The sequence below is a fragment of the Clarias gariepinus genome, chromosome 14 (genome assembly GCF_024256425.1).
Source record: "Clarias gariepinus isolate MV-2021 ecotype Netherlands chromosome 14, CGAR_prim_01v2, whole genome shotgun sequence".
NCBI lineage: Eukaryota > Metazoa > Chordata > Actinopteri > Siluriformes > Clariidae > Clarias > Clarias gariepinus.
Genome location: NC_071113.1, coordinates 8,753,829 through 8,778,050, shown reverse-complemented (window position 1 = coordinate 8,778,050; position 24,222 = coordinate 8,753,829). Strand labels below are relative to the sequence as shown.

At 40.6% G+C, this 24,222-nt stretch overlaps 1 protein-coding gene across 1 annotated transcript in view; it reads left to right on the top strand.

The window, feature by feature from the left end:
* pcdh15b (protocadherin-related 15b) overlaps positions 1 to 22,920 on the top strand; it is a 244,070-nt gene extending 221,150 nt beyond the window's left edge. The window contains exons 28-38 of the mRNA XM_053511130.1: positions 3,721 to 3,936; positions 6,171 to 6,259; positions 7,118 to 7,294; positions 8,061 to 8,279; positions 10,884 to 10,994; positions 17,631 to 17,652; positions 18,096 to 18,134; positions 19,559 to 19,632; positions 20,857 to 20,986; positions 21,096 to 22,426; positions 22,840 to 22,920. Coding sequence (XP_053367105.1) covers positions 3,721 to 3,936; positions 6,171 to 6,259; positions 7,118 to 7,294; positions 8,061 to 8,279; positions 10,884 to 10,994; positions 17,631 to 17,652; positions 18,096 to 18,134; positions 19,559 to 19,632; positions 20,857 to 20,986; positions 21,096 to 22,406 — 2,388 coding nt within the window. The 3' untranslated portion in view covers positions 22,407 to 22,426; positions 22,840 to 22,920. The remainder of the gene's footprint in view (positions 1 to 3,720; positions 3,937 to 6,170; positions 6,260 to 7,117; positions 7,295 to 8,060; positions 8,280 to 10,883; positions 10,995 to 17,630; positions 17,653 to 18,095; positions 18,135 to 19,558; positions 19,633 to 20,856; positions 20,987 to 21,095; positions 22,427 to 22,839) is intronic.
* Positions 22,921 to 24,222: the final 1,302 nt, after the last annotated feature.

Below are 24,222 nucleotides of genomic sequence, written 5' to 3'. Positions count from 1 at the left end.
GGGCTGACGCCTGGGGAAGAAGACACGGAGTTGAAAGCGTTGCTTGTGTTCTTATTCTGTAAACAGTTGCATGGTGGAGCAGACTGACACTGGATGCATTATTCAACTCTGTCATTCTGCTAATTAGTGTCAATGTGATACTGAAGTGAAACAGGGACTCATGATGGCTTTAATTTTCCTGTTCTATACTTCATTTAGAAATAGGACAACTGATTGGGAGGACATCGCTACAGTCCCGTTGTATCATCATTAATCTTACTTATACTACTGCACTGTTGAGCTCTGCAATCGTATTCATCAGAAGGTCTTGATTAATTTTCTAGATCTCGCAGTGCCAATTCTATATAAATGGGGGCATATTATGCAAAATGCAATGATTAGTCATTTTTTTAGACATTCAGATGGTTCTTCAAAATGCCAGTTGGCCTAATCTGCATGCCTTTGGACTTTGGGAGGAAACCGCAGTACCTGGAGGAAACCCACCAAGCACAGGGAGAACATGCAAACTCCGTGCAGGCTGACCCAATGCGGGAATCAAACCCAGACCCTGGAGGTGCAAGCCCAGTCTTCCTTAAAAACATTAAATGCTTCCTCCCCCGATCAGTGACCCTCCATTCTAAAAGCTTGCATTTACATGTCTTGCCTCTCTTGCATATCTTTCCTGCTTGAGAACAGTACATGCTTGTCAGTATGACTTTCATGGCTCACCTAGTATAAGTAAAGTGCTATTAAAGTTGTTGTGTCCGATTCTTAATCCGCTATTTTAAACTTGCTCTTTAAATTTTTTTCTCCCTCCTTATCACATCTGCTTTGTCTTCTACGAAATGCAAATATTTCACTTTTGTTTCGTTATCTTACTTCTGTTGCCATTGTTGTTTTGCCTTTCCACTCTGACTTTTCCATTTTGGTATTGACCGCCCCGTAAAAAGACCTCATAGAAGAAGACAACCTCTACCACCTCTTTCTCAGCTCTGCTGTTCTTCAGACAGGCGTTCGCAGGAGTAGATGATTTCAATTGACACCAAAACTGCAAATTTGGAGGAGGAGGATTGAATAAAATGTTTGGCATGCAAGCAAGTTCACCCTAAAAGAATATCTTTCATGCATCCTTTCTAATATGCTATAATTTTTCTAGTAACAAGAGACTTAAATATGTTGAGTTTATTTGATAGTACATTTTGTTGTGAAGAGATGTTTATGTATCCAGTCTCGTCGCTGTTCTTTCCTTTACTGCGTTGTGCCTGCATGGGGAGTATCTTGGTAACATGCTGTACTCCTTTTTGTGATGCTTCATATCTGTTATTTTGGGAACCAATTTGTTTTAGGAATGTACTGTTCTACAACTTTAAATGTTTTTACAAGGGATGGTCAAGACCAACTAGAACTTGTGATGAAATTGTTCATTTTGACATTTACAGAAGACTTCAAGCACAGTACAGTGATGAGAGTCTTGTCTGCAGTAAAACACAAAAAAAGTGCAAACCTTTTAAAGGAGGCTAAACTCGTGTGAGCAACGATCTCGGATGACTTGGTTCGAGCCCCGTGAACAGTCAAGCAACCGGAATAAACGACCTGGTTCGATCACCGAAGGCGTTCTGTTTTTACAGGACAATGCAAAACCCAGAATACTGAGAAAACCTTTTTACCTTGATGATATTCAAGAACTAGTGAAACACCAGAATAAGTGCATTATTGTAGCAGGAGATTACTGTATATAGAGAAATGAAGGTAGTTTTTACTCTCATAACTGTGTTCTGTTATTCTGCACAATCAAAAGTTCTTGGTTGCCTTGAACACCCCTCGTATAAAGGCGTAACTATGTAGTACTTCTTTATTAAAAAAAATTGATTTTTCAGAGCTCTGGAGTGAAAAAACAGAAAATATCAGTTGCATATTGAATGCAAAAAAATAAACAAAATAAAAGGCCACATCCACTCAGGGCTAGGAGTGCAAATTAGCCGTGGTTACACATATTGCCGGTTTTATGCACTTCCGGTAGCAGGTAAAAAAACAAACAAAAAAACAATATACTAGGCCCAAATGTGTACTGTATTATACGAAACAGTCACAAAATATGACTATTTATAACTATATGCAAACTATTTTGGTGTGTATATGAATGGATGTATAGCCCCAAGTCCTGTGTCCGAGGGTGTGCACGTGGCAGTGTGGGAGTATCTGCCTCATTCTCTTTATGATTCAATCCAGGAGCAGGGTGATGGAAAAACGCTGTCCTCTAATCGTGTCCCAGTGGGGAGTAATCCATTTTGATGTATCCGCAAAGAGACCGAAGGATTCAGTCTCATGCAGCGCTGGAAACAACAATGGAGCGTGGGCCTCCTGGTGTATTCCCGCCTTCTCTTTAAACATGGTCAGCTGATTCCCTTCGTAATTTAGAGAGAAAGTCTTGCGAGAGTAAAAACGCCGAACCAAAACAACTGGTGGGGCAATACACCATATGGGAAGTGCACGCCATATAAAAATGATAAAAAAATCAGTGTGGCGACGCAACATGTTATCAAGGACGGTATCAAGAAGAAAAGGGAGCTTTTTTTCAGTTTCGTTTTTTTTAAAGTAACCATTGCACAAACTAAGGTAAAGTAAGGTTTAATGTTTATTTATTTGATATTTACTACATTTTTATGTCTTTTCTAAATGTTTTGTTTTATATGCACATATACATAACAAAATTTGATTATAGTGTTGGAAATTGGTAATATTGGTAATATTTTTGGGTGGCTGGAATGGATGATCTGCATTTACATTATTTCCTATGAGAAAATAGGTTTAATGATATGAAATTGCTCCTTAAGTGCTCGCCTTTGGAACGGATTAAATTTATATGCCGAGGTATCACTGTTTGTGGATGAGGCCGGATAACTTATTCAGACTTATTCAAGTCTGTTCAGATGCCCAGTGACATAGCCTGAGCAGCAGCTTGAAATGTTCCAGTAGTTGGCTTTACACAGCATGAGCTAGCGCCCACCATCCCTGCTTCCTCGCTGTTGTGTCGTAGAGGAGAGCTGTAGCTAATGATATTAGACCATGTTCGAGGAAAACAGAGTAAAATAATCTCATAGCTCTTATACGCTTTGAACATTATAAGCTGGTTATTTGCAGCTTTTTGACCTTGTGTTTTTAAGGACGTTATTTAGCCAAGTAGGATAATGATTGACTGAAGTGGTGGTGGTGGTGGTGGTGGTGGTGGTCCCAGTTAGCAGATCAGTTTCATGTTGCCGTGCTTAATGTTTGCATTCAATCTGCAAGGTACTGGCAGGCTTTGCTTCCCAGATGTGTTTAATCAATTAGACACTTTTCTTCCGCAGTGGTAATGAAAAGCTGCTCGATACAGAGCCTAGGTAGTGAACATAAATACAAATATACTGTGACAATATTTAGTGAAGCGGATCTCATGGACATAGTGAGAACCTTATACGGATTAACAACGATCCTGTTGGTGCTGCCAGACAAACACAGCACTTACTTACACACTGGTGCACACACACACACACAAAAAAAGAGAGAATTCCTCGAAATCATTGTCACTGCAGAGAAAACCCTAAAAATGTTCAGTGCAGCGGAGGGCAGTGTGATCGTGACAGCTTTGTCATCCTGAAACTTACAACCTACAAATCTGTGAGTGGGAACTGTATGTAGTAGGTGTAGTGCCTGTCCTGCGCTTTCTCTCACGTATCACCGATCAACCTGTTTGTTCTGCAGGCTTTGGATAAAGACACAGGGAATTACAGCGCCATGAAGTACGAGCTGATCATCCCTCCGACGGCTGAGGGCAAGGACAGCTTTGTGATCGAGCCGTACACGGGAGTCATTAAGACCGCCATCATGTACCGCAACATGCGCCGATCCTACTTCAGATTCGACGTCGTCGCCACCGACAACTACGGAGGAGGCCTGAGAGGGAGCGCGGAGGTTGTGGTGAGTGTGCCAGGAAGGCTTTTAAAGAGTGAGATAGGGAGGGGAAAAAAGACAAGGACGGAGACAGGCAGTGGGATGGACAGAAGAGAGAGGCGTAGATTTTCAGATAGACGGAAAGACTGAGGGTATGTGAGACAGGAAAAACAGTGTAAAATTCAATTCAATTCAATTCAATTTTATTTGTATAGCGCTTTTAGCAATTTTCATTGCCGCAAAGCAGCTTTACATAGTCAAATATACACGTATAGTGACAAAATTAGTTTGTCACTATACGTACTTAACAGCAGTTTATAATTATTTTTAATCCCCTGTGGTTTCTTCATTAGTTGTAAATCTTTAAACGAAGCCTTAGCATTTCAGTTCTAATTAGTTGCATCCAAAAACTTGAAAGTCATAATCCATATACAATGAAACATGTATACACAGTATTGTGCACATTGTCCTTGCAGAGCAAAATGTTTGTAAGGTGAAATACACCAACATATACATATTAATATGCTAATTATTTACTGTTCGAAATCGTTTCAGGCACATATGCAGGTGGCCCAGTGCTTCTTTACTGGTTTTAGCACTTTTAAAAAGGATTCTCACCCTCCCATTTATAGGAAAACGAAAAGTGGGCATTGCATCTTAATTAACATTAAAAAAAGTGAATGGAGTGAAAGTTGAATCTAAAATTTCTTAACATAAGATTACTCACTCACTCACTCATCTTCTATACCACTGTATCCTGTATGTTCCGGGTCGTACAGGGCCTGGAGCCATTCCCAAAACACTTAGGGCACGAGGTGGGGGGTACACCCTGGACGGGGTGCCAAAACATTGTGAGGGACACGCATATACTTACACACTATGGGCAATTTGGGAACGTTAATTAGTCTAACCTGTATGTCTTTGGACTGTGGGAGGAAACCGGAGTACCCGAAGGAAACCCACCAAACACGCACACTCCATGAACAGGATCCGAGGCGGGAATCGAACCCGATCGAACAGTGCTAATCACTAAGCTAGCGTACTGCCTGTATGATTACAACATACAAAATATACGATTATTAAGCCTATTTCTAGACATTTTCAGTCTTTTTTTAAATGTAACTTACTGGTTCTATTAACAGAAAAGAAATTTACATTTTAAAACAATAGGAAACTTTGTCTACTGTAGAATAAGTTTAATATTCTTATATAAGATATTTTCACCTTATATCAGATATCACTTTTTGCAGTGAACTGACAGCTCGTTCAAATTGAACATTTCAGTAGAGTAACTCTTTTCTCAGTATAAAGGTACAGTACTACTCAACATGTTCTCCATCACAAGCGATGCATTGTTAAACCCAGCTCTCAAATGACAAAACCCCCTTCACTTGGACAAAATCCAAATGATGCATTGTTAAACCCAGCTCTTGAATGAGCTCTCCCTTTTGTCACAATCTGATATTAACCTGCGTGGTTATTAGATGGTTTACTACTAGCCGAGTAGAAAAAAAATTCAACCACCTACGCATAAGTACTATTCGAATGCCAGAGCTGCCAAAAAATGCATCTTATATTAGACAGCAGAGAGTTAATTATTCCCCCAACAGAGAGGCTGTACACCTTGAGACCGACCAGCACTGACAAATGAACATCATTGATTTGTGAGCTTGCCGGATCCCATTTAAACTCTACGGAGTCTTTTTTTTTTTTTTTTTTTTCCTCTTGTGCCAGTTCTCTGGCTGCTAGCTTTAAATGAATTTGCGCTTTTTAACAGCCCACCAGAAGGAATCCAAGGGATGCCAGTTGGAAGGTCTCATGAATGGGCAATTAAACAGTAATGTACAGATCTCCAAACTGGGTCCATTAACTAGTGCTTAATGGAGCAGGAGGAAGTCGGGACAGACACACTTCTTTGATGTCTTCGTGGCCATTAAGCAAAAGCGTTCTAAAAGAAGCGGAGCACTTACTGTACCTTGGGTTGTGAACTATGGAAAACTAGGAAATGAGAAATATTTTTATATTACGTAGAATTTTACATGTACAGTACATTGCTAATTATTAGAATATTCAAGACGTATTGTATTGGTGTTTAGTGTTAAGTATAAATAAACAATACATATTCTACATCCTGGGCATGTATAGCGAGTGTTAACATTCGTACGGCTAGAAATGACAAAAAACAAACAAAAAAAACCCTCTTTATTTTAATGTTACTAGAACATCCGAGCAGCTTGTCAGATGTACGCTCTGTTCCCCAGGTGTCCGTGGTCAATCAGCTGGATATGCAGGTGGTGGTGTCCAACGTGCCCCCGACTGTGGTGGAGCAGAACAAGGAGCAACTGATTGGGTAAAAAAAAAACATCCCGTTCTTTCCCCACCACCCAGGCGCAGATAAACGCCTACTGTAAAGTTATTACTCTCCCTCAAATAAAGTTGTCCCAGACATCATCCAAAGGCAGATTATAGTTGTAATATGGTAATAACGAATGAAAGGGTCAGCATGTTTCCAAGCCTAGCCCATTGAGTGTGCCTGGTCTGGGTGTGGCGTACTTGTTTTTCGATGCTGTTTGATTCTTCCAAAAGCAAAAGTCTCTGAACCAGGCCTCCTGCTGTGTCCTACGTTCCTCTAAAGGAAAAAAGACCAAAGCAGGCTCTCTCTGTTCTTCTAATGGATACAGGCGAAGCATTCACTATTTTTTATTCTTCCTTTTTTTTACTCGATTCATGTTTCTTTTTGCTCGCGCATGGCCGCTGTGATTTCGGCCAACCAGACGTGATTTGTGTTTTGATGGCTCAAGATGAAGCCGTACCACTTTGCTCGCCAAGCACTGTGTCTGTAGGAGCGCAAGACATGCTAGAGACGCGTATCAAAGAAACGTCTGAGTAAGAAACTACAGTACAATGTACCACACACACAAATCACATTCACTCACTCTGTGGTCCTGGGTTGCCTTGACCTCACAGTCCCAGGTGCTGTTCTTTAGGATTGGCCTCTTAATAAGTAATCTATCAATCCAGGCTCCTTTCGTGCCACACACACACAAAGTGATAGAGTCTATCAATCTCATTCTCAAGTGTGTCCCTTCTTCCACTTGTTAAACCCATCAGGTCCTAACCAACAAATTTGGTTTAATTTGGGGGATAATTGTTGCTCTGTATCGCCCAGGCTTTTTGTGTTATGCTTTTTTTTTTTTTTACTTTGCAGCATCCTGGAGCACTATGTCCAAGACCAGATCCCAGGTGCCAAAGTAGTGGTGGAATCCATTGGACCACGGCGATATGGAGAAACCTACGAACAAGAAGACTACTCGAGCTCAGACCTCATGGTGTATGCCATCGACCCTATGACCAACAGGGCTGTCTCCAGACAGGAGTTATTCAAGTGAGCCATTTGTTCTCTTTCTCAGTCCTTCACCCTCACCTGATCTTTTTTTTTTTTTACCATTTCTTAAAAACCCTTAGTGTTTCCCTTTACTCGATTGCCCCGACTTTCTTCATGACCCAGGCTTTGAGCATCTGTAAGGTGTCGTCATACTTTCCAGATAAGACACCATGGTCCAACTCGCTGTTTTACCCTCTCATGACACCAGCCCCAGTTATGCCATTCAACCTTCTGACAAAGAGTGACAGCTCATCCCTGGAGACCCTTTCTGCCCTCCTCTCTCACTTCACATCTTCACACACACTTATACAACTACAGCAGATAGACTTCCTAACCGAGACTTTCTTCCTAGGCTGGTGCAAACACATTAGATTATTCTTATACTTGCTTATGCTCACAATATGAACATACCATCTGACACCAAAAATTTCCTCTTTGCTAAATAACAGCAGTTTTCAATTGTTTTTTAAAATTGCTCCGTGCAAAGAGACATGTTTGTCCCTCTGATAAGTTCGAGGATAGGTCCTGGTATGGCATCCCTAGAGGTCGCCATGAACATTATGGACCACAAATCTAAAAGGATTTTGTATCTTAAGCTCCCTGACAGGCAGGATTCTTCCTATGATAAAGCTTTTGAATCACAAAGATGATTAAGTATCACCAGTCTAAAATCTTTATTTGATTTACTGAACAAGAAGAGGCATCCAAGATATTCCACATGCCTTATGCAGTAGTTATTAGGCGTTCGATCTCCTTGCTCTTTCAGGTTTTTGGATGGAAAGTTACTGGACATCAATAAGGAGTTCCAGCCGTACCTGGGCCGGGGCAGCCGCATCTTGGAGATTCGTACGCCTGACATCGTGCAAAGCGTGAAGAAAGCCGTACAGTCACTGGGGTATACGGAAGGAGCACTGCTGGCACTTGCTGTCATTATTGTAATTTTCTGCATCCCCGCCATCCTCGTTGTCATCATCACATATCGACAGTGAGTATGCGTAAAAATGCCAGTATTACATCAGCTTTAGGATTAATGTGTGTTCATGTTCTAGTCACACATGATTATAGCACATAATGTAGTAAACAGTTTGCTTGTAGCTTTCAGGAACACTTGACAGTTTAAACCTTAAACATTTTTTAATTGTTATGCTGGAATATGGCCGTGCCATCAGGAAAGAAAAATATCATAGATGTGATAAACCTGGTCATTAAATACATCAAGGTCGTCAGCTGACTTCATGTTATTGCCACATAATGTTGCTGTGCTTCGCTTCGCTGTAATATATGATCAGCCTGTGTTTATAAAAACAAATGATCCATTTTTAATAGTCCAAAGTCCAATATTTATGCTCACTAGCAATTTTTATGGTATTTTATCTTTTTACTTATTTATTTAGTCCGGGCTTCAGATTTGTTCACCTCATTAAATCTCAGGTCACAGTCACATCCAGTTACACGGGGGTAAAAACTGAGGGGACACAGATGCCAAAATTCTTTCATTTAAAAAAGGTGAACTTTATAAATAATGCAATTGCTATTTAAAAATGTATACACTACTTAAAATACCCATATCTGCTACAGTTGTGTGATTTAATCAAATATGCAATTTGATCGAACTTTAGTTGGTTTTGTTTTAGATTTTACATTTTTAAGTTTCAAATGTTATATTGTATATTGTATATACTGGAATTTTGTATGCTTAGTGAATTTCCTCCTAGTGGCTAGCACTGTCGCTTTGCACCTTCAGGTCCTGGGTTCAAATCCCATGTAGGATCTGTGTGCATTGACTTTGCATGTTCTCCCCATGCTTGGTACGTTTCCTCCCACAGTCCAAAGACTTTATTAGGATAATCTGCATTCCTGAATTGCCTGTAGTGTGTTAATGTTGAGCGGAGGTTGTAAAAAATGGCAATAAAAACAATAGTCTCTGATGGTCACCAACGGCCTCCGACGGTTCCTGGTTGGACTATGGAGGTTCCTAGATGGATGGATAAAGTGAATTTCCACCATCTACTGGACTGGACTGTGAAGCAGAGGACTAGCCTAAAATAAAGATTATAAAATGTATGAGAAATGACATTTAGATACTAAACAATCCAAGTTGCAGAGCATTTTAGTGCACATTAAACACTTTTAGCAGTGTTCAATAGTTCGAAACCTTTAAGAAATATGGCTGTTTGAGAGAAAATCCAATCAGACAAAGATTATTACTATTGAAGCAAATCAAATTGAGCTGACAGTCTACCCAAGATATCTAGTGTTAAGCCAAAAGTATGTAATGAAACTGCGTAGAATATGAGGCAAATATAGAGGATGGCTAGAGAAGCAGAAATTCGTCCAAAGGATCACAGTTGGCAGTGTCTCTCGGTCAACAAGTCTCCATGTAAAACAATTTGGATTGCAAGCCAAAAAGCTTTTTCTTTCATCTACCCCTAAATGGACGCACCTGGAGTTTTCTGGACACTGCTGGTGATGATTGGTTTTGGGAATGCAGAGTGGGTTTAGACATAAAAGCGGGATGGAGATAAGAAAACCATCTAACCTCTGCTCTTAAGTGTGGTGGAGAAAGCCCGATGTTACGAGGCAGAGTTTGTTGAGAGACACAGGAGAGATTATGTATCGAAGAGTGGTCTGTCTTCTCCAATCTCATCAAGCATTGTAGGAGAAGATTCGGTACTGTTATGTTTGCAAAAGGATTTTCTTTTTCAATTACTAAAAGGCAGGGTGGTTAAAGAAAATAAAATTTGACTTTAATAAAAGCCTAGTTGTAGCGTGAAATTAAGATGATTCACTACAAAGACTTTTTTTTTTAATGCATTAATTCTAGAGCAGACTGTATAAAAATGCCCTCCTGTTTTTATCCTCTGGCATTTTTATTCCTGGGAAACCTAACTAGCAGGTTACCACGGTTCAACATCTCTATCTCTGATTCTCCATGGAAATATCTTCGCTAGCTAGTCTGATCTTCTGTATATTCATTGTGAAAGCAAATTCATTACTTCTACTAGGGACAAAGCAGAGAACCTGTTTGTGGCTGTAAGGAAGCTATTTTGTTCTGTACGGAGCGAATGAATGATGGAGGCAGTGATCGGGTGTTGGGGTGGGGGGAGAGTGGTTGGAACACAGGAGATAAGCGTTCTCCTCTAAGAGCCATCTCTTTTATGAGGGAGCCGTATAAAGCATCATAACCACCGAGAGAAAATTGCTGGGCATCTCCTGCAGCTGTGTCAATAAAATTTACTGCAATAAGGGGTTGTTGCATGATAATCCTTTGCCAAGTGCCTGACTGTTTTTCAGTGTCTTTTCTGTTTTGTTTTTCTCTCTTTCCTTTTCTTTTCTCTTCCCACAATGCATTATCTGCAGATTTAAAGAGTAAGTACCCACATGAACGCATGACGACATTTGACATTTCACATTTGACTCATAAACCAGCTGCTAAATATTGCTTGCCGAGATGATAAATAAGGAATGCACCCATGAAAGTGGCATACATCATTTAGTCCTGGAGTGCATGCACACCATATTTTCCCCATTTTCAAGATCAAGTTAATGCTGTAAAATGTGTGTAACTTGTTGATTCCATCAACTAAAGACGGCAGGCTGAGTGTGCCAAAACCGCCAGGATCCAAATGGCTCTCCCAGCTGGCAAACCTGGAGGCATCGCTGCTAGCAATCTGTATGAGGAGCTAGGCGACAACACCATGTAAGTGTTTATGATATTAAATGGTATCTCGAGAATTGCCTATACTTTATTTTTACAGCCGTTTAACACCTGGTCCATAATTACGCCCAGAACATCGTTACTCACCAGGCGAGGAGCTTTTTTATAACGTGTTGGTAAAAAAAAAAAAAAAAAAAAAAAAAGACGTTTTATGTCTTAATTCTTGTACTTTTTCCCCATAAAACTTTCTGTTTAGCAATTGAAATTTTCTGAACATTTAATGGGACTCTGCAGTCAAACACGCTCTTGAGTAATATAAAACACTGCGTTATGTATTTGCTGAGAATTCTGCCCAGGCAAGTGACTACACGATGGGTCTCAATTAACATAATGGAATTTCATATTCAAAGAAAACAATCTTTAAAAGAATTTAAATTCCTGTTAAAAATGAAACAGCAGTGTTTAAGGGGACGCTCACGAGGTGAAAGAAATGGTGAGTGAGTGAGTGAGTGAGTGAGTGAGCATTGAAATGCAAATAATAGTTTGAATATAAATAGATGTTACAAACTGTAATTAAATTTGCTGTTAAGCCAGTAAGAGGCTGTGTGCCATAGTGCTGTGATGTAATTAGGGCAATTAAAAGATGCGTATGTTTAAAGGTTTTAGGATTTTTTATATATATATATATTATGAGTTAACTGTGCCAAGTGTTTTTTGTATTAACACATGCTGGTTAGCATTTGAACATTAGAACCCTGTGCCCACATGTACCTGATGTGTCTATTCTTTTCAGCCTTATTAGATGCCAGCAAAGGTCAAAAAAAAAAAAAAGAAAAACCATAGGTGTCTGGCAAATAAGCTCACACTATTGCAGAAAATATGAGAGAATTAAGTTTTTTTTTCCTCCAACATCACAGTTAAGACGAGAAACGGTTGTAGCTAAAATAGGGCATTTATTTCCACTTCTCTTCTTGTCCCAACATACAAAAACGGCAGGGGAATCAATTTACTGGCCGAAGTGTGTCTGACTCCGCGACAATGTGGCGGGGATATGCCGCGCTTCAGCTTGTTAGTATTGGACCTTTTGCCAGTTGACCTACTACGTCACACACCTGACAATCAAATTAACTAGCAGCAAACTGGTAGCATGTTGAGCAGTGGAAACACAGACAACTTTCTGATCTGTATGTGCTGAACACATTGCTGTTTGTACAAATGCTATCCCTTACATTGAAGGTGTAAATGTTGCATATTTAGTTTCGACTTCTTTGTTGATCACATTCTGTTTCGTCCAAGCCTATGATGGGAACTGTGGAGCATGGGCCGAGTTCTGGTTTACATGTTTTTAAAAGTCACGTTTTAGTCACGCTAACACAATTAGTCAGTGTATGTTTTGTTAGGGGGGTGGTTTGGTGGCTTAGTGGTAAGCACTGTTATTTCACACCTTCACGGTTCTCCTTATGCTTGGTGGGCTTCCTCTTTGTACTCTAGTTTCCTCTTGCAGTTCAAAAATGTGGAATGCAGGCTGATTGGTGTTTCCAAATTGCCCGTACTTTATGAAGAGGGTATGTTTTCTTGCATCCTGCATTAGTTTGGGGGCAGTGGTAGTTCAGTGATTAAGGCATTTGGCTATTGTCCGGAAGCCGCACCACCCCCAAGTTGCCACTGTTGGGCCTTTGCGCAAGGCTTTGAGCCCTAAACTGCTCAAATGTATAACGATACGGTCACTCTGGTTAAGGCCGTTTGTCAAATGCTATGAATGTAAACGTTTGGTTATATCCAGGATGTACCCAGCCTTGTGTCCCAAGTTCCCAGCTGTTAAGGTCGTGGGTGGTCCTAGTCCACCCACGACACTGCCGAGGATAAGCGCAATACATGATGGATTCATGTTTTCTTGGGAGGCATTGTCACTTTTATATTGATATTTATTATTCTACCAAATGTAGCCTACAATACCACAATTTGCTGTAGGTATCATCACCATTGTCGTCTTGATGTTGCATACCTCATTCAATGTTCTTTTTTTTTTCTTTCTGTCATTTCTTCCATATCTTGAAAATCAGGTCCAAGTAAGTAGACGTTATTCTTTTTAATCGTATGTTCCCAGATTCCCTAGGCTCGACTCAGTTCTTCCTACGTGTCCTTGTGGCTTTATTTAAATTTTGCTCACAGTATAACCCCTGTCTTTGACACCTATTGCCTGGTCTCTATTAGTATAAGTCTGCTCTCACAGTACTTATTGCTGAATTTTAAATGAGCTAGGTTCCCAGTGCATGTTCCCTGCATTTAGATGCCTTTAAGATAACTGTAGAGTGCATCGAGAAGTGCATTGTTTATGTGCAGTAACTGGGGTAAATGGTGCCATGAATTAGCTGCATACTGTAGATGTCTCCTTCTACCGCATCATTCTTAATTTACTTTGGAATGTTTCTTTCATCAAGCATATGTCTTTGTTCACCTGTGCCATCATTGTGACAACAGAGCTAAAAGATGTGTTTTGGAGGAGGCAGACAGGCAGAAGCTCATCAGTTCATTTGCATCACGTGCCATTGAAACATACAAGCAGTCCACAGCCAATGGAGTTCTGCTCAACAATCTTCCTCGTTCTGAAAGCAACATCACCTTTTTGTCAGATGAGAACCCCTTGACCACCACCAATCCTCTCTACGATGATGATGGAAACTTCAGCAATCCAGAACATATGGAAAAAGCCCAGCACCTCAGGTACCTACTGGGGCTGCAGTCACACGGCTTTAAGAGTCTGAAGAGCTCTAAACTGTCCTTAACATCTGAGATATCCAGCCATGCGAGGACTCTGCCATCCAGGCTACACAAGTGTGAGGCCAGTGAGAGCTCTTGTAGACGCCAAATGCTGGTGGACTCAAGGCAATGGAAGTTACATCTGCTCAAGTCAGAGCTTAAGGAAAGTGAAGAACAAGGGATCAAGGAGAGAGAAAAGGGAGCTGAGCCCATACTGACAGTTAACAAAAAGGCTTGCCAGTTTGAAGAGCAAGCCCAGCAAGAAATGATGCATAGGCAGGGGGAAGACCTTCAGGACTTACTGCCCTCCGAAAATCTGCTGTCCTCTTCCAATCCAGCCAGGTCCAGAAAGGTAGACATAGAGGAGAACAGTTTACCTCCAGCCATCATAATCACCCAGAGTGATGGCACACCACCCCCCAGCCACAAGCCAACTCCCCCAGGCCTCCAGAAATATGTCAGCTTGTCTGCCTATGTTGGCAAAGAGACCTATGAGGTTAATGTAGAGATCATTCCAGACCCTCCAAATGTACCCGCACCACCTCCACCAACAGCACAACCACTATCCTCTCCATCTCCTTCCCCCACTTCGAGCTCTCCTCCTCTTTGTTCTCCTCTTTCTTCTTCATCATCACTTGTTTCACCACCTCAAATCTTTACTCCACTACCACCACCTCCTCCTCCTCCTCCTCCTCCTCCACCACTACCTCCACCTTCCCCTCCTGGCACTTTTTCTAATTCTGCCTTGCCCTTTGTTCTTCCACCCCTACCACCGGCGTCATCTCTCCGTCCTGTGTCCTCACGTCTTCCTCCAGCTCCCATCCCAGTAGAACCTGAGCCTTCCAAAAAAGCACTCAAAGGGATACTTAAGAACATCAGGAACATAGCTGAGATAGAGAAATCTGTTGCCAATATGTATAGTCAAATAGACAAAAAGCAGCAGCCTGTAAGGAAGACACAGAAGCCGGAAGTTTCAGAGGAGCCCAAGGTTCATGAGCCAGAAGTGGTTCTTACACATGAGGCAGAGAAGGACAACAATCCAACCATGAATTCTGTAGTGGAAGAGCTAGAGAACTGTTTCCCATCTCAATCCACAATACTGTGACTCTTTACACATCATCCTCATTTCTCTCTATAAGTTTTTTTTCTTTAATATGACTGTATTGTTTTTTTTTTTTTTATCTTTGTGTTCTCACATTTCTCTCATATCACTAACAATTGCTCTTTTGTAAAACAAAATGTAAACAGTATTTGTATTTCTTGATTTAGATTTAATCATCTGCACACTTAGATTGTTTAAATGCAAATCAGGAAGAGGTGGCTGAGAGAGTTGTCTTATAAGAAGTATTTTACTTTCCTCTAGCATTTTCTTAGACTAAAACTCCTCAATAATATGATATATTCAGTGCACTGAATAAACAATGGGTATAAAACTTTGCGCTCTGTGCAATGATGTTGTCTCAAACCCTTTTTCATTTATTTATAATTTGGCAGACATAAAGAAATTGTGGCAGAAATCAATCCAAGCACCCGGCTGTCAGCTTTCTTCTGTCTGTTATTCATTCTGCATCTTTGTCTCTGTACAGCCTCGTGTATTATATATATACAAAGGGCATTAAAACAAAATCATATAGTTTACATAAAGTCCAGATGTCTTTAATATACCATTATTTTATTTTGAATGATGGATACAAAATCAGCCAAAAGGTATATCTTAGATATATTTCACTCATGGTTCTATGCAGATTCAAAGGATGACATCTCATCTTGTCCAAACTCTTGTCTGGGCCAAAAGTCTTAATGCTACAAGTGTCGGTTGGTTTGTCAATTCTGAACACGGGTGGCTTTAATTACAGACATTATTTATCATGTGTGTGCGTGCAAGTCTGGCACGGTGGTCTCTGTCTCATGTTTCAAAGAGCAACACAGTGCATTTGATTCAGCCAGCGTCTTCTTAATCCCTGCTTTAATTAGCACTCTGTTAATGGATCGATCCCTCATCAGAGCTGATTATTGTCAGCTTTTGTGAGCATGTGACTCTCATCCAACACTATCCTGTCTCTTTTTGAGGTCGTGGTAGAGCACTGTCATGATTAAAGGGGAAAATGAAAAAGAAACATGGTTTTCTGATGATGATGATGATGATGATGCTTTAATTGTAATATAATATCTTGTTTTAATTCTGAGTCTAAATTCTATCCTCCCACGTCATATCATTCGCAGTCCTTGCATTCTATCACGTTGCACTCTTGAGAATTTATGTTCTCTCGTCAAGATATTATTTTTATTGCATTTTAAAGTAGAAAGGAACTCCCAGACCAGCATGAAGACCATCAAGCCAAACTAGCAGCGACTACTGCGTGCAATTGAACGCAGGTGGTGTGCTTAGTCATCTGTTTCAATGTGGATTGCACCATGTAATGGAAATTCATTCAAGGCTTTTTTTTCAGAAACTTTAAACCAGTATTGTTTGAGCAATATACGAACAAATTACGGCTAGGTGGAACTTAAAATTTAAAAAAATTATCATGTTTTAATTTATATAACCAGCTATAACATTAACACCATGGCCAGGTGAATCACCAAGATTGATCACCAACTATACACTGGTAAACTGGTTCACAGGATCACAGCTTATCCCATAGAAAAGCCAATGCAGCACAAACAAAGTCAATGCTGGCCATGACAGAAAGGCACCAGAATAGCCAGTACACCAAAGTCCACCACGTACAGGACCCAGCAGGAAAATGTCCCAATGCTCCCTACTTGGCCTCCAAGTCGAGCACCAATGGGATGAACTTGTCAATCAAGTCCAATTCACGGAGGCCCCAACCTGCAACCCACAGCACTTTAAACAACTCCTGGTGCCAGACACTACAGGATAGCTCCATAGGCCCTGCAGAGCCATGTCCCTAGGGACCAGAGCCACCCCGGTGGGAAAAAGGAAACCTTAAATCTATTGTAGGTGCCTTTAATGGTAATGTTTTCAATATTATGGCTGATCACTGTATGTGGGCTAGACACAAAAAGGACTCCAGATATGAGCATTTCGGACGTGACTTTCTCTGAAAGTTTCTCTGAAAGTCACTGATTATTGTATGGTTGTAACCTTAATTCGAATTTATCATTACTCTTCAGAGAACAACAACGCCAATTTGTTCCCTCTGTTCAGCTTCAAAAATAGAATTGTAATTTGGCAGCCATTTGTAAAGAGTGTTTGTCTGGAATCCATTTCTCCTCCCGATGTATGTCCATGTACGTTGCCTTTGAACTGTTTCAGATCGGTTTCTTGGCGAGATCATGGAGTCTACTTAAAACCCGATACTGTGTTGATCTCCTAAACAGACACTCAGTGGTACAGTGTGTTCTTGCTGAGATGCAGTGCTTTATATTACCCTTTCTCTGATGCAGGTATGTTATTCTTGTAGTTTTTAGAAGGATGTCCATGTATGGCTAACAGTCCTAGCTGTATATACCCTGGAGCCAGAAATGAGTCTGAAACTCCAAGCCTGGCACTGTCCGCGACCAGAAAAGGGCTTGAAGCATGGCTAGCCTCAAACAACATGTTTAAGTTATGCATAGGTGTTTTGAAATCATTTAATGTAGCTGGATGAAGTACTGTATTTCTACACAAGTCTGACTTCATGCTAATTCTCTGTAGTTATTATTCATTTTAAAATTGTTTCTTTACAATATCCCGCATTTCACATTTTTTCATTTTCTTCTCTTTAAATTTGTATAAGCAAGACAAACACTGAGAAATTCATGAAAAAGTAGAACAATAAATCAAATATTCATTTATACCGCATAAGGAAAGATTATTTCCTAACAATTGCGAGTTGACTCATGAATTTAAATCTGCACAAAAACAATGAATACGTCTGATAATCTGACTGATATACTGTTATCTCTCCGTAGGAGAGGGTACGGACATCAAGAGGTATGTACTTCTATTTTTGACTTAAATAATATTTTTCTGTATTATTGACCTTGTGTTTTTTTTTTAATTTTTTATCAGTAGACATGATGAAAAGATTTTGGAAGTAGATATTCACGATGACAGAATCAAACTTTGCTGATTTTTATTATTTTTTTATTTAATGTTGCAGACAATTGTATTTTTTTTGTATTAACAAGTAAAAAAAATAAAAAATAAAATCCTAGCTTTCTTTCAGAAACTTCAAGCCAGTACAAATTCTCCATCAGTATGCCTTAGTACATACAGACATCTCATTTAATGCAACCTTTGACTGCTCTTTGCTTTCCAGAGCTGTTCGTGACCTTTTCTTTGTCATTTCCTACATGCTTCTGAAGTGTAATATTTCTCCTTTCTTCTTTCCTCTACTTTCTATTTGCTGTGATTTCCCTATATCTCATCTGTAGCAACAGCAGTTGCTTCGGCCGTCTCTCTTGAGGCCTGAGGTACATGCTTCTTACGTGCAGAAATGTGAATAAAGCCACGATATTTTAAGTTATTTTTTACTCTCGTCCACTATACATCTGCATATATACTGTATACAGTTATCGAAACAGTCAGTCGTGTGGCAGCAGCATGATGCATACATACATACAGGCAGATCGGGAAGGTCAAGAGATTTACATAACGTTCATTTTAGATAAAACATTCGACATGTCAATTCTAAGATGCTTTTCTGCTCCACATTGTTTTAAAGTGTAGGTATTAGAGTTATCATAACCTTCCAGTCAGGTGATTCGGCTCTTAACTTGCTTATTCACCTACAGAAGTGCCTATTGTACCTTGCCTTTCTCTAACCTGTAGAAACGTTTATGTGTAAAACTCCCATTAAAGCAAAAGTCTAAGAAAAAAAAAAATTAAGAGACTTTTAAATTTAAATGTTATTTTGTCACATACACGACTATACACATTATATGCAATGAAAAGGACTTATACAGCTGTTCATGACTCAAAAAAGGAAGGGAAAAAGGAAGGATAGAATAGAATAACAGAAATATATAACTATTTTACTGCACTAAGTAAAAAAATAATAAAAAAACAAAATAAAAATATTTAATTTATAAATTAAACATGGTGTGCAATATAGTAAGATATGGACTATATATGTAGGTATAACAGCAGCAGGATGAGTGGAACACATGAGGTATGGAATGAAGTCATGTGTGTCGGCAGCAGTGATTATGCAGAATAACAGAACACAGTTATGAGAGTAAAAACTCCCTTCATTTTTCTATTTAATCCCCTGCTACACTAATGCACTTATCCCAGCGTTTCACTAGGGCTTGGATACCATTATGATAGAATTTTTTTTTTCAGTCTGCCAGAGCCATGATTGTTCTACCTGCATCACCCAACTCCCACCCTCCCGCAAACATGTGTAAATGGTAAAATGAGGTTAGGACTGTACAGGGAATCTGCCAATACCTCCCAGTTGAGTTTCTGTGATGTGCATGTGGTGTTCAAGTGGCACAATCTCTTTCGCAAGTTTTACGGCTTCATTTTCAAAATTTGTGAAAGTCCAGTCTGACATATTTAAACTCTTTTAGCACGAAAAACCACGTGTCGATTGGAGTCGCTAAAATCCCGATTTTCCGTTTGTACTGAAGCTCTTGACCTGTATCTGCATGCTTTTATGCAATGCACTGCTGCCTCGTGATTATTGGAGAATAGCATAAATGCGCAGGTGTACAGGTGTGAGTGTTTGACACTTGCACAAATCATAGCCAGAATGTTAGTCCATTTTTTTTTTTGAAGAAGAAGAAGAATGGCTTAAAACTCATGCATGCACATTTAAGTGAACGCTGCATTTAATTCCCCTGCCTTCCGTCCTTGTGCACATGCTGATTAATGGCTTTTCCTCTGCCCGCAGGAACTATCTATGGAATCGGGCATTGACCCAGGGCAGGACTATTATACGCAGGATTACTATAATTATGACCACGGGTGAGTGCGTCTTCATCTTGCTCTCACATACAAGTGTGTCTACTGTATACGCACGCTCATTTACATCCCTTTCAACGTCTCATGCCCCACGCGACCATCGTCTCGACAGCGGTGGCTCTGACTGAAGTGCTCCGGGGCAACTACTTGGAATACATGAGCTGTAGTAGTATTGATAAGAATGCTCCAGTTTACCCAGGAATTAAAAAATCCCGTCTGCTTATCTCATACGCGACGGACCGCCGCTGGCATCTTCGTCTACTACAATAGCCAAGCTAATTATTCACCGAGCCATGTACAATAAGACTCGTTCATATGGCGTCTCTCTCTCTCTCTCTCTTTTTCTCTCTGAAGAAGGACAAGAGGAGACAAAGATCAAATCGAATGCTTTGAATTTTTTAAAAAGCATCTTCCTAAAGTCAAACTCTCTAAAGACAATAAAGGCAGATGTTAAATTTCACATCTCTTCCGTTCTTTGTTTTTTAAATGAAACCTTTTATCATTTGGTTGTATATTATTCTTTTGGGCCTTTTTTTTTTTTTTTTTTTGGAATTCATTTGTAACTGAACAATGAATGAATACATTCATAGTGTCCTTCGCATTACCCCTGAGAAGACTGTTCTCTGGAAAAGTGAATTTATACTGCCCATACGGGCTGTAACGCGCAGGTACACGCAGTACTGTGTTCCATCCAATAAATTAGATTTTAGTCAGCCGGGATGACTCAAAGCACCTAATCAGAGCCTGTTGTGCTCTTGTTCAGTAAGCGCGTGGGGAGGTGCCAGGTTTGAGTGTGTGTTTGCACTAAACATGACCATAAACGGAGATAAAGATCAAATACACAAAGGTTTTATACCTAAAAGGAATATCAAAACTAACCGTTATAACTAATTACTTTTTGTTGACATGGTTCTTACTTAGCCTTTAGCTGTTTACTTGTTATTGTGCCACGTCGACATATTAGCAATGCAAATGTCACAGACTGGAGTGTCTAGAGGTGCTGGAGATTCGAAGGTATTGTAATTATTATTTGGCGCATCCCCTCGTGTATGCTTGTCACTTTGTGTTTGTGCGCGAACCGAATGTCCACACAAGGGAAGAAAGATGCAACAGTTTTGACCATGTGTAGAGATTTACACTGGTCCATGAAGGCAGAATGTTTCCTTTTAGTGAAGGAGGATTGAGCAAGACAAATCTATGTATGTGTTTATGCTGTATATCTTCCAGATATGACTTGCCTCAGTATGGCAGCCGCAGGAAGCTGATCTCTCAAGCCGGAACGTATGATGAGTACGGCGAGGTGATCGTCGAGGATGATGGCAGCTATTATTACAGTCCTCATGAATCAGAAGGAGAGGTATCAGATTTTCTTTCTTCACCTACAATATATATTATAAATGACAAATATGTATATTTATACAGACAAATCTTTGCACTCAAAATAATAGATGTTTGGACTGTACCAGATTTCCAGACAGGCTAAAAAGCTGAGCCTGCCCCAGAGTCAGACTCTTGAAAGACCACCTAAATGGTCTCGAAGAGATCAGGTTCCCAGACCGGAGCAGACCGGTTCTGATCCAGCCGGGGATGCTGGGATTTTCCGCAACTCAAATCCTGTGATCAGTCTCAATCTGATGAAACTCAACAAACTGCTTGCTGCAGGCAAGGCCTCTGGACCACCACTGCCTTTCCGTCCACCATGGAGGAGGGCTCGGATATTCCCGATGACGGAGCAGGCACAAAGTGTAGAGCTCGCTAAACCGACTCAAGGCTCTGATAGCTCGGAGAGTGGTACAATCATTGACGGTATCTTCTTCCAGGCCAAAGAAGGAAAAACCTCAGGGGAAAAACAAGTCCCTTATCAGCTTCGCATTCATAACAAATGTCCGAGCAAAACTAATATCACAGATAGCTCAAGTGATGGGAAGATGTCGGTTTCCCAGGAAAGCAGCGATTCCGAAAGGGGGATTCAATATGGCATTGTTAACAAAAGTCAACAATTTACAAGCCAACTAGAAAGTGTAAACGAGGGTGTTTTTGTCAACCCATATGTAGACAGATGTGTGATATCCTCCCGATACCTTTATTCAAACCGGCAAAATGTGGCATATATGACTAGCTTTGATTCCGACAAAGAGCGGGACATTTCTGAGGAGTCAAACAGTGAGAGTAGCATGGAGCTCGAGGGAGATGATTCTGAGGACGACTCTAAGACACCTACAGAGAAAGACTCAGAGGTCGATACCGAGAGTGGATCCGAAACCGAGTCAGACACCGATGAGGACAACCCACCTCGTTTTTCCGATAGCAGAAAAGAAGCAGAGAGTTATGACTCGTCAGATTTAAACCTCAAAGCCGCTGGCACGCAGAAGTTTGTGAGGTCTGTTTTGCAGACGATGAACACAAGGCGATTTCCCAAACCTCGACTTGCATCCAGCGTAGCGGAGATCAGTTCCAAAGTAGGCTTCAACTTTGCACAAAACCCTTATCAAACCTCTGAAGAACCCATGCATGAACGTAAAAACAAGAACGAAGAGAGTGAGATGAGGAGCAAGCAGCCCAAGCCTTTAATAGGACAAGAAAAGGATTTTTCTAAAACCAGTAAAAGTCAACGCAAGGGCAGCTCATCAGGAGGCACCACGGATCTCCCACCCATAGCTGAGGAAGATGAAATGACAAGAAGTAGTCTTGGCAACAAGTGGTCTACCAATGGAGCTGGACATCCAGATGACGCCACGGAGGATTCAGATGCAGATGATGGTGGTTCAGCTGACTAAACTGGCTTGGTGGCTCCTCAGTAAGCTGCTTGTTGTTCTGGCTTGCGTGGTGTTTTAGAGCATCCTTAGTGAAATGGTGTGAGCCTACAGTACGCTCTGCATTTCTAACTGTCCTAAACTGCACATCGTCTTTTCAGCAGTTTTCTTTCCTTTCCATCTCACTGTATGCTGTGCCTAATAAAGGTTTTGTTCATTAAGCAGGAATGTGAACCTGGTGTAATCTACCTCTTTAAGAAAAGCGCTTGATTAGTTATCAAATTCAACCCACTAACCTGCTGAACAAAATTTTCAGATTTTCTGATATCAAAGCTTTAATTAAACAAAAAAAAATCTTTGGGATTGATACAAATGAATACTGGGTGATATTAATTGTGTTGTATCCATGGTTATGCAGGTGTTCCAGTAAACTGATCATGTGCTTTTCCCCTGACAGTTGGGTAGAAAGAAGAGAATCAAGTTGGTGGTGGATCGGGAATACGAGACCAGTTCGACAGGAGACGATAGTGCCCCAGAGTCCCACCGAAACCGGCTGTCCAACGTAAACAGCCACAGTAACATCAACGGCAGCGTCTACTTGGCTCAAAATGGTTCCATCATCCGAACACGGCGCGCCACCCACACTACTAATATCAAATTCAGCTCACCTGTGCGACTCGGAAAGCACTTCAAAAAACTTGACAAATTGGCTGTGACTCAAGAGGAGCGCGTTCCTCTGAACAGCCCAGGTGCCTTGGGTGCCGCCTTGGGTGCCGCCCCGGGCGAACAGAACATTAACTCCAGGCCCTCCAGTGGCTCCCTGGCCTCCAGTTCTATAGGACCAGAAAGCATAGCTTGCAAATTTAATGTGGCGACTGCCAGATCTGAAATAACACAAAATGCGGACGAGCAAGAGTCCACCGTAGACAATGCGGAGGTGAGGGAAATGTTAGGCTCGCACAGTGATCGCACACAGTCCGACGAGGAAGAACTGTGGATGGGGCCTTGGAATAACCTGCACATACCAATGACGAAACTGTGACATGCCTTGTGATATATCCCCTTACACGGTCATTTGTATTGTCTTAAATAAAGGAAGGAAAAGGAAATACACAGAATTTGCAGCTTTACAACAATATTGCACTTTTATTCCGTATTTGGTGTCTTCGCTGTTTTTCTTTGTTTTTGTTTTTTTTGCTTTCTGAAAAAGAAAATCACCAGCGAGCTTGCTTCATGAGTATCCAATTCATGAACAACCTACAGTACACACTCATGATTCTGGTCTTCACTTGTGCACTTGAAAGATTTTTTCAGGTTGTAAAAGACTGTTGAATTAAATGTTTATTTGAGATTTTTATGGTTCCACAACAAAAGCAGGGTTGTCTCAAGTGGTGTACATGGGCCTAGGGCGATGTGTTGCGCAACCCAGGCTGAGGGAATTGTGTGTCTCTGTATTTCTGTGTGTGTGTGTGTGTGTGTTTGTGCGCACATAAAAAATGAACTAAACCAGCGCACAAAATTCAGCACCACTAATTAAGTCCGGCACGCTTCAAAAGCCAACTGCTGAGCTGGACCTTCCGATCAGATTTAGAGACAGGATCGGCGTAAATGGTTGGCATGTGGCAAATGTGTCGCTCTGTCACGCAGGCTTAATGAAATTTGGGGATCTGATATTAGTTTTGCAAATTAGCTATTTGGGTGCAGAACTGCAAGCAGTAATTACAGTCCATTTTTATTATCATTAAACCATTTTTTTTTATTTCACATTTTAAAATCGGGGATGAGAGTAAAGATTTGTGTGTACAGTATAACTAGGATTAATGATAATAAAACAGCATAT